This window comes from Cicer arietinum, chromosome 1 (genome assembly GCF_000331145.2).
Source record: "Cicer arietinum cultivar CDC Frontier isolate Library 1 chromosome 1, Cicar.CDCFrontier_v2.0, whole genome shotgun sequence".
Taxonomy (NCBI): Eukaryota; Viridiplantae; Streptophyta; class Magnoliopsida; order Fabales; family Fabaceae; genus Cicer; species Cicer arietinum.
This window is the reverse complement of record NC_021160.2, coordinates 30,103,873-30,113,814: the sequence shown is the minus strand read 5'-3', so window position 1 is coordinate 30,113,814 and position 9,942 is coordinate 30,103,873. Positions and strand designations below refer to the sequence as shown.

The following is a 9,942-nucleotide window of genomic DNA, read 5'->3' as shown; positions in this document are numbered from 1 at the left end:
AAGTTACTTTCTGAAGATATTTTATACAGGCAACGCCGACTACTAAACTTCCCCGACCTCCATTTGTCAGATGACCAATTAAAAAACTATGCGCTTTCAGAGATACAAAAACATCTTAGAAAGGTCGGCAAGTCTTTGGAAGATTACAAAGGAATGGCCATTCCCAATAGCAATGTAATTGAGGAACTGAACAACCGACTTATTACGGAGGAGCTAAATTATGATATGTTAAAAATGCATGAAGAATACTCTCAGTTGCTACACGGTCTTAATTCAGATCAAAAGGCAATTCATGATTTTGTGCTTCAATCAATTACCTTGAACTTTGGAAAGTTATTCTTTGTGTATGGTTCTGGTGGAACGGGAAAAACTTACCTTTGGCGAACACTACTTGCAAAATTAAGATCAGAAGGTAAGATTGCTCTAGCTGTTGCAACCTCTGGCGTTGTTGCTCTATTACTACCGGGTGGCCGAACTGCACATTGTAGATTTCAATTACCTTTGAATCCAAATGAGGCTTCAACATGTTCAATCAATAAAGGCACCCATGGCCAACAAATATTGCTTTGAGGCAGTAGATCGATCACTTCGTGATATTATGAAAGGAATCAAAGAAGACTACGGTTTGAAACCATTTGGTGGAATAACTACTGTATTAGGTGGTGACTTTCGTCAGATTTTACCTGTAGTTCGAAAAGGTGATAGGCATGATATGATCCAAGCTTGCATAAAAAATTCATACCTTTGGAAATCATGTGAGGTTCATTTGCTACGTAAAAATATGCGTCTACAATCAAATGAGTTGGACTTAGTCTCAAAGGATGCAATGCAAAACTTCGCAGATTGGATACTTGATGTAGGTGATGGAAAACAGTGCTCGGATATCTGAGAATCATGGATATCAATAGAAAAAAAGTTGATGCTCCCAAAATCACATGATAATGTTCAATCTATAGTTGACGCTATTTATCCAAATTTAAATAGCCACATTGGGGACACAAGTTACCTTGTGTCGCGGGCAATCTTGACACCTACAAATGAAATAGTTGACGATATAAATCAACACATTTTGAATAATTTCACAGGCGAAGAAATGATATATTTATCATCAGACTCAATTTGTAAGGCAGATTTCAATGTTCAAGATCAAGATCTTCTTTACCCTACTGAGTTTTTGAATACACTCAAATTTTCGGGTTTGCCATCACATATTTTAAGGCTTAATAAAGGAGCGGTAGTTATGTTAATGAGAAATTTGAATCAAGGAGCTGGGCTATGTAATGGTACAAGAATGAAAATTACACAACTTGGAAAATGGTTTGTGGAAGGAGAAGTGTTGAGTGGATCTATCATTGGAGATAAAGTTCTCATTCAAGAATATCTTTGTCGCCTTCGGAATCCAATTGGCCTTTTATTCTTAATCGAAGACAATATCCTATATCATTATGTTTTGCCATGACAATAAATAAAAGTCAAGGACAATCTTTGCAGCAAGTTGAATTATATTTGCCTAAACAAGTATTTACTCACGGACAATTGTATGTCGCCATCTCGAGAGTAACCAATCGAAATGGATTACATATTCTTAGTAACGACGATGAGCAGTCCAGTGAAAACAAGGTCTTAAATATTGTGTACAAAGAGATTCTTTAGTTGTTTGTTTACATGATTGTGCAGATAACACAACAACATTTGTATACAATCTTTATTACCAAATGTTTACTGAACATTTATATATTTTACAAATTTTAAAAACCAATCATTTTTTTATTATCGTTATTTTGATCTTTACATGTCATTTGGTTGTTGGCAGCTACATTTGGATTTCAATTATTCTCAACTCGGTCTATATATCCTTCCATTTTTATTTTACAAACTGATAATTTTCTTTCTTTAATTTATCAGAATTCTATGACAAAATGGGAATGTTATGTAGACTGCAGAAACAAGACTGCCATTAGACGTCAACATGGAGGAATGCTTGCAGCCTCCTTCGTTCTTGGTTAGTTTCACTGATGTTTTTCATCGGGTTAGTTAAAACTAAAGTTATTTGTATAGAAATTTTTAACACACACCTTATGCCTATTAGCGAACATATAGAGGGTGATATGAGTGGTCGTGTACTTCCATGTAAACTCCTAGATGGTTGTTTGTCAATTGTCAGTGTTATTTTTCCCTTTTGTGATCTATCATCCAAGTATTAAACCATAGCTGACATATTGTTTGGGAATCTTACCTGAAAAATGAATTTATTTGCATACTAGAAGACACGTGTTTATTACAATCATATGCTAAAGGTTGGAGGATTATTTCCAAGTAGTTATAGTTTATGTCTTACTTTTTTCTTCCCTCAATTTCTTGAAGCTTGTAGAGGTTTTCGCTAGGGATGGGGTGTCGTTTTCGACTACTTGTGAAAATTTTCTCCCTCGACCTTGGATAATTCATGACCTTGATACTTTAAAATTAAAATGGAGGAACAAGTCCTGGAAGAAGGTAACTCTCATATTTGTTGATAACTCTGGTGGAGATATTATTTTGGGTATTTTGCAAGGGAGCTCCTTCGGCGTGGGAGTCAGGTTTCCACGCTTTAATTTATTTCTCTGTCAACTGTATTTTCTGGTCTGGAAATTTGAATCTCATTGCCATAACAAACTTACATGTTCTTTTGTTGAAGTGTTCACGACTTAACGTGGACATATAGTATTAAAGCAAGTGCAGAAAGGTCAAATTAAAGTTAACAAATATAGCTCTGTATACATGTTTAACAAGTTTATTTTATTGATGTATATCAACTTGACTCCAACTGCCACAAATATAGCTTTGTATACATGTTTAACAAATATACTCTGTTGGTAATACGTCTTTCTTTTCACCAATAAATTTTTGTATCACTTTCTTTTTTTTATATTTTTGTATTAATTTTTTACAAATAAATTTACAACAATTCACACTTATTTTTTCAGCCTATAACTTACAATAAAACTTATTCATCTCATCACTTTCGTCATCAGCTAAGACTCAATACTACATATCCTTTTTTGTTATCGTTATTGGATCTTTACACGTCATTTGGTTGTTGGCAGCTACATTTGGATTTCAATTATACTCAACTCTCTATCTATATATCCTTCAATTTTCCTTTTACAAACTGATAATTTTCTTTCTTTAATTTATCAGAATTCTATCACAAAATGGGAATGTTATGTACGCTGCAGAAACAAGACTGCCCTTAGACGTCAACATAGAGAATGCTTGCAGCCTCCTTCGTTATTGGTTAGTTTCGCTGATGTCTTTCATCGGGTTAGTTAAAACTAAAGTTATTTCTATAGAAATTCTCAACACACGCCTTATGCCTATTAGCGAACATATAGACGGTGATATGAGTGGTCGTGTACTTCCATGTAAATTCCTGAATAGTTGTTTGTCAATTGTCAATGTTATTTTTCCCTTTTGTGATCTATCATCCAAGTATTCAACCATAGCTGACATATTGTTTGGGAATCTTACCTGAAAAATGAATTTATTTGCATACTAGAAGACACATGTTTATTACAATCATATGCTAAAGGATGGAGGATTATTTCCAAATAGTTATAGTTTATGTCTTACTTTTTTCTTCCCTCAATTTCTTGAAGCTTGCAGAGGTTTTCGCTAGGGGGGTGTCGTTTTCGACTACTTGTGAAAATCTTCTCCCTCGACCTTGGGTAATTTATGACCTTGATACTTTAAAATTTAAATGGAGCAACAAGTCCTGGAAGAAGGTAAGTCTCATATAGTGGAAGAAATATACAATTATTTTGATTCAATTTATGCTTCAGACATATTTTGTGCAACGGCAGTTTCATAATCAGTTTTCTTTATCATTGCAGGTTATCATATTTGTTGATAACTCTGGTGGAGATATTATTTTGGGTATTTTCCATTTGCAAGGGAGCTTCTTTCGTCATCAGTGAGACTCACTACTAAAGATTTATTAATGGCCTCCATAGTTACTCACAAGGTAACAACTTCTTCTTACCATTTAAAATATCCCTAAAATTGTATACGCTCCATGGTAGTCCCAAAGTTCTTTAAAGGTCACTAAAATATATATATATATATATATATATATATATATATATATTATAAATTTTTATTGAAACATTTATGTTTTGTATTGATGCATAACCACATATTTTAATTGCAAATGCCTTTTGTTTTTTTATTTATGTTCTTTACTTGATTAACTATATATTAAATTATTTTTTAACAACATAATTAACTCATATAAATATTGTCAAGTTTAAATAAATTAAAATTATTATTAATAATTACATAAAAATTTAGCTAGACTGTTTTAATATTTTATATTTTATAATTAGCTAAATAAGATATATTTATGTATCGTTGAATTTTTTTTTTTTATTCTGAATTTATTTTTAAATCAGGTACATGCAATTTTAATTTACAAACATTCAAATTATTATTAATATTAATAACAGTAATTATAATTATTAATTTTTAACTATTTATTTAATTAGTGTCACTTTTATTATAATTTATAAACAGTCAAACTATTATTATTACAATTTTTATTACAACTTTTATTCACTTTTATTATTATTATTATTATTAATAGAGTAATCATAATCATTAATATTTAACTATTTAACAAAAAAAAATCAAAATTTAGATTTTTAGTTTCAAAATCGAAATCCAAAATTTATAGCAATTCGGTTACAAAATAGTAATTGTCAATCAATCATAAATATAAATCAAATACAATTAATTGCAAATGTCGTTTGTTTTCTTATTTATGTTCTTTACTTGATTAACTATATATTAAATTATTTTTTACAAATATTATTGACTCATATTAATATTATCAACCGTAGATAAATTAAATTTATTGTTATTAATTAAATATAAATTTATCTATATTGTCTTATCGAGTTTAATATTTTACATTTTATAATTAACTAAATAAGATGCATTTTATGTTTATTGAAATTTTTTAAAAAATTTTCAATTTTTTTTTCCAAATGAGGTATATTGCAATTTTAATTTATAAAAATTAAAACTATTATTAATATTAATAGAGTAGTTATAATTATTAATCTTTTACTATTTATTTAATTGATGTCACTTTTAACAAAATAAATCAATAAATACCTGTTGAGCTCCAGTTTCTTTAACAAAAAAAATTCAATTTTTAATTTTTAGTTTCAAAATTGAAATTTATATTTTCAAAACCGAAATCTAAAATTTATAACAATTCGGTTACAGAATCTTAATTGTCAAACAATTATAACTATACATCAAATACAAATAATTCAAAATAAATAACTTTAATTTCATGTCATTAACACAATAAAACAACAAATTAAATTTAATAAATTTTAGAAGAAAATAAAACTGACCAAAATTCAAATACAAATATTTTTATACTATATATATTCATCAATATCCAAACTAGAAAATCAAAAACAAAATACCTCACATCTCTGAAATACATACTTTGCGAAACAATTTCAGATGGACTATACTTTTCTCGAACAGCTTAATGATCAACGCGATAATTGGAGTATCAGAGTTCGAATTGTTCGTATGTGTATTGTCTACACTACACAAAGTGAGAATGAACCAATCTCTTTGGACATTATTTTGTTGGATGAAAAGGTATACAATCACAATTATTAAAGATTTACATTTTTATTTCCATATATATATATATATATCAAATTTATTTTTACATTTTTTGTTATTGAAAACAAAAGGTATTTAATTTTTTTACAAATGATCACCTCTAACATTATTTTACTTTAACTCACAGAAAACACCTTTGCATGCAACAATCAAGAAAGAACTTCTCCCGACTTTCAAAAACATGATACAAGAAGGTGATATATACAACATAATAAATCTGAAAATTTCACCCGCAAATGATTCTTATAGACCTGTCGTAGGAACAAAGAAGGCATTGTTTTTGACCACAACTATGGTAAATAAAATCCAAGACCCACAATTTACCATTCAAAAACATTACTTCAATTTTACTTCCTTCAAATCATTACCCCAAAGATTGGGAGATAAAGTCAATCTAACGGGTAATAATTCTTTCAATACAAATTTTAATTTCTAAAATATCAAATATGTATTATTTCATACTAACAATTTTTTTTATTGCAGACATCATTGGAACACTGCATGTTGTTGGACATGAAGAGCAAGTTTATGTTGGTGACAAACCTACAAAAATACTCAGACTAGAAATCAAAATGCATGGGTAATAATTTTTAATATAAAATACAAAACAATTTTAATTCAAATCCTACTAACAATATTATAATTTCATTGCTAAATAAATTTAACATATTATTTATTTTTGGCTTTAATTTTTAGGGGCGAAACTATCAAAGTCACTTTATGGAGAAATATAGTTGCTGATTTTCAAAACTTATTTGTCCATCACAAGCTACATGATGGTCCTAAGGTTGTTGCAATAACATCAACAACGGTTAAAAAATTTAGAGGTCTCAACATTAATATTAATTTCATTTTTTACACAAAAATTCTAATAAATTTCCTATTTTTTATACTGTACCTGTTAATGCACATTCACTTCTTTATTGTAATTATAGATGACTATTCAATCAACTCAACTTCAACAACAAGGGTTTATATTAACCTAGACATACCTGAATTCAATATACTTTCACAAAGGTCTACCATTTACATCTTTTTGTCTTCTTTCTTTTCACTTATCCTCTATTTTCAATATCATTCAATAACACTACATTAACATCAATAAAAAAAATTACAAAAACAATTTAAAAAATATTATATTCTGTTTACAGTGATTCCAGTCAAAGTCAAGAAGATGAAGTTAGAGAAATACCACCTCAAGATTTTTCCCACAATACACCGGAGAAAAGAATGGTCAGGAATCAAACAACATTAAAACACATAATGGCCATGAAATGGGAATCCAATGTTCAGGTGTACTTACTTACTTAACACCACATATATAAATACAATCACATTATTTTAATCAATTAAACTTTTTAGACCAAATTGAGAGATTATATACATAAAAATTTATATTTCTATTGGATTTTCATATAATTTATATAATATCAACAATTTACATAAAAATTTACATTTCTATTGGATTTTCATATAATTTATATAATATCTACAATTTATATATAATTTTTCAAAAATACAGGAAAGAGTATTCACAATATGTGCAACTGTCAATGACATTGATTATAAATTTGGATGGAATTACATTGGATGTGAAAATTGTCTCACAAAATTAACTCAACAAGGCCAACAATACAATTGTCCCTCATGTGACATGACATCAAAGTATCCTGCACCAAGGTGTAAGACCCATAATTTTAAAGTACACTTTATGTATTTTTGTGTATTTTGGATTTTGGTTTGGAGGCTTTTTAGCCAATGTTAATAATATCTTGGAGTTTATATGACAAAAAGATATTTTGATGCCGTTTAGAATTACTCGTCGATAAATAAATTAAATTAAGTGCGGTGAATCCTTTACGGAGAATTTAATGCGTTACGGGTGAAATGGTAATTTAACAAATATCTAGATATTTTGAGATATTTGTTAAGTTATATTGGTTGGATTTTGTGGAGAAATGAATTGATGTGTTTTGGTGTGAGTTGTGGATTGGATCTGATAATAGGTTTGAGTTTGTTTTGTGTGGAATTTGAAAACCATTAGAGTTAAACGAGTATTAAAAATGGGGAATCTTTTAATATCTCGGTTTACTTAATGTGTGTTTGAGAAAATCGTTTAAGTTAAACGAGTATTAAGAATGGGGAATCTCTTAATGTCTACGTTTACTTAATGTTAGCGTGAAAACCATTAGAGTTAAACGAGTGTTAAAAATGGGGAATCTTTTAACATCTCTGTTTACTTAATGTTGTTTTGGAAAATCGTTTAAGTTAAAAGAGTATTAAGAATGGGGAATCTCTTAATATTTCTGTTTGCTTAATGTTTGTGTGAAAATCGTTTAAGTTAAATGAGTATTAAAAATGGGGAATCTTTTAATATCTGCATTTGCTTAACGATTGTGGTGGATGGAGTCAGTGTATGCTCATGCATTTCATTTTGGTAAATCGTGCTGACCCGTGATAGGTGGCACCTCGGTAAACAGTACTGACCCGTGATAGGTGGTACGTTTACGATTTACGTTTTGGTAAGTTGTGCTGACCCGTGATAGGTGGCACCTCGGTAAACAGTACTTTGGCCTGTGATAGGCGGTACGTTTACGACTTACGCTTTTTCTTTTACTAAATCATGCTGACCCGTGATAGGTGGCACCTCGGTAAACAGTACTGACCTGTGATATGTGGTACGTTTATGATTTACGCTTTTTAGTAAATCATGCTGACCCGTGATAGGTGGCACCTCGATAATTGGTACTTTGGCCTGCGATAGGCGGTACAATTATGATTTACGGCCCTTCGAGGAGGGTTTTGGTTTGGAATTCCGAGTCCATGCATTTTGGCATATACGCATTGCATTAGGGTGTTTGGTGTAACACCCCGATTTTTAACAGCGCGAGTGTATTTTTTTTAAAAAAACAAAGAAATAAAACAAAGAAAATACTGAAGGAAATACTTTTGGATAAATATTTAATTCGTAACATAACGACAAAAGCGAACAATATTTACAAGCAACGGAAATAGTTTTTGAAATACAAACCCAAAGTATTTACACGACAAAATACACCAGGGCTATGAGACCTATCAGACATAGCTCATAACCCTAGAGTATTCTCGGCAGACATCTGTACAAAAATATTGCCCCAAGAATTTTAACTTCCCCACGTCGCATCAAAACAATGGTACAAGGACCCATCAAAATAAAAGTCAAGCTGACAATATGAGGTATAGGTACAATCTTTCAAATTGAAATAAATACATCCACAAAAGAAAGACAACTAAACCCTATACAAACCTCTAATCTGATCATGCTACAAAAAGCTATAAAACCTGGGTGACCTCCACGCTCCCCGCAAGATCCTTCTGACATAGCTTCGGTCAGGTATGACTATCTACTTTCCCATCTCCAGGGTACTAACCGGTAGGATGATCCTGTTTCTCATATGAGGGCAAAGCCCAGATTTCGACAATAATTGTAAAGGTCACCAACCGAAATTAACAAATATCACATAGCAAAATTCTTATATTTTCAAATGCTCAAAAGAACCTTTCGTCTTAGCATACTCGTCGAAAGGGTTTTCATATGTCCAAAAATGCATAAACAATGTTGAAAAATGAAGTTTTAACAAATTGCACTGTCATAGCCGAATACAACAGAGAAAATGCAGATTTTCAGTTCTAAAATAGCTCTGAATCAATCAACACTTCGAATATTCATTAAATCAATTATGAACACATAATTACATCAAAACTTAATCAACTCAACTTCACACCTCAAGCAATTACGAAAAATCACAACAACAACCGAATATGTATACACAATCATCATAGTATAACAAACATAACTCACATGCCAAACACTATAATGCAATGCGTATATGCCAAAATGCATGATTCCAGAATTCCAAACCAAAACCCTTCTCGAAGGGCGTAAATCATAATTGTACAGCCTCTCACAGACCAGTACTAATTACCAAGGTGCAATCTCTCACGGATCAGCACGATTTACTAGCGTGCAGTCTCTCACAGACCAGCACGACATACAAGAGTGCAGTCGCTCACAGACCAGCACAATTTACTAGTGTGCAGTCTCTCACAGACCAGCACGATTTTCTAGAGTGCAATCGCTCACAGATCAGCACATTCTAGAGTGCAATCTCTCACAGATCAGCACGACGCGATAATCCCCGCAAGGATAAGATGAACCAACAATTCAAATGGCATCATCCCGTGGCCCATCATGGTCACCACTATCACCATGGCCCC

The 9,942-nt window shown here is 31.0% G+C and overlaps 2 protein-coding genes across 2 annotated transcripts in view; both read left to right on the top strand.

The window, feature by feature from the left end:
* LOC105852914 (uncharacterized) overlaps nucleotides 1-570 on the top strand; it is a 3,915-nt gene extending 3,345 nt beyond the window's left edge. Inside the window, exon 4 of the mRNA XM_027330396.2 lies at nucleotides 30-570. Coding sequence (XP_027186197.2) covers nucleotides 30-570 — 541 coding nt within the window. The remainder of the gene's footprint in view (nucleotides 1-29) is intronic.
* A 3,072-nt stretch (nucleotides 571-3,642) lies between these two features.
* LOC105852911 (replication factor A protein 1-like) overlaps nucleotides 3,643-9,942 on the top strand; it is a 16,751-nt gene continuing 10,451 nt past the window's right edge. The window contains exons 1-8 of the mRNA XM_073363621.1: nucleotides 3,643-3,761; nucleotides 3,870-4,000; nucleotides 5,515-5,658; nucleotides 5,813-6,086; nucleotides 6,169-6,265; nucleotides 6,382-6,512; nucleotides 6,621-6,702; nucleotides 6,837-6,978. Coding sequence (XP_073219722.1) covers nucleotides 3,977-4,000; nucleotides 5,515-5,658; nucleotides 5,813-6,086; nucleotides 6,169-6,265; nucleotides 6,382-6,512; nucleotides 6,621-6,702; nucleotides 6,837-6,978 — 894 coding nt within the window. The 5' untranslated portion in view covers nucleotides 3,643-3,761; nucleotides 3,870-3,976. The remainder of the gene's footprint in view (nucleotides 3,762-3,869; nucleotides 4,001-5,514; nucleotides 5,659-5,812; nucleotides 6,087-6,168; nucleotides 6,266-6,381; nucleotides 6,513-6,620; nucleotides 6,703-6,836; nucleotides 6,979-9,942) is intronic.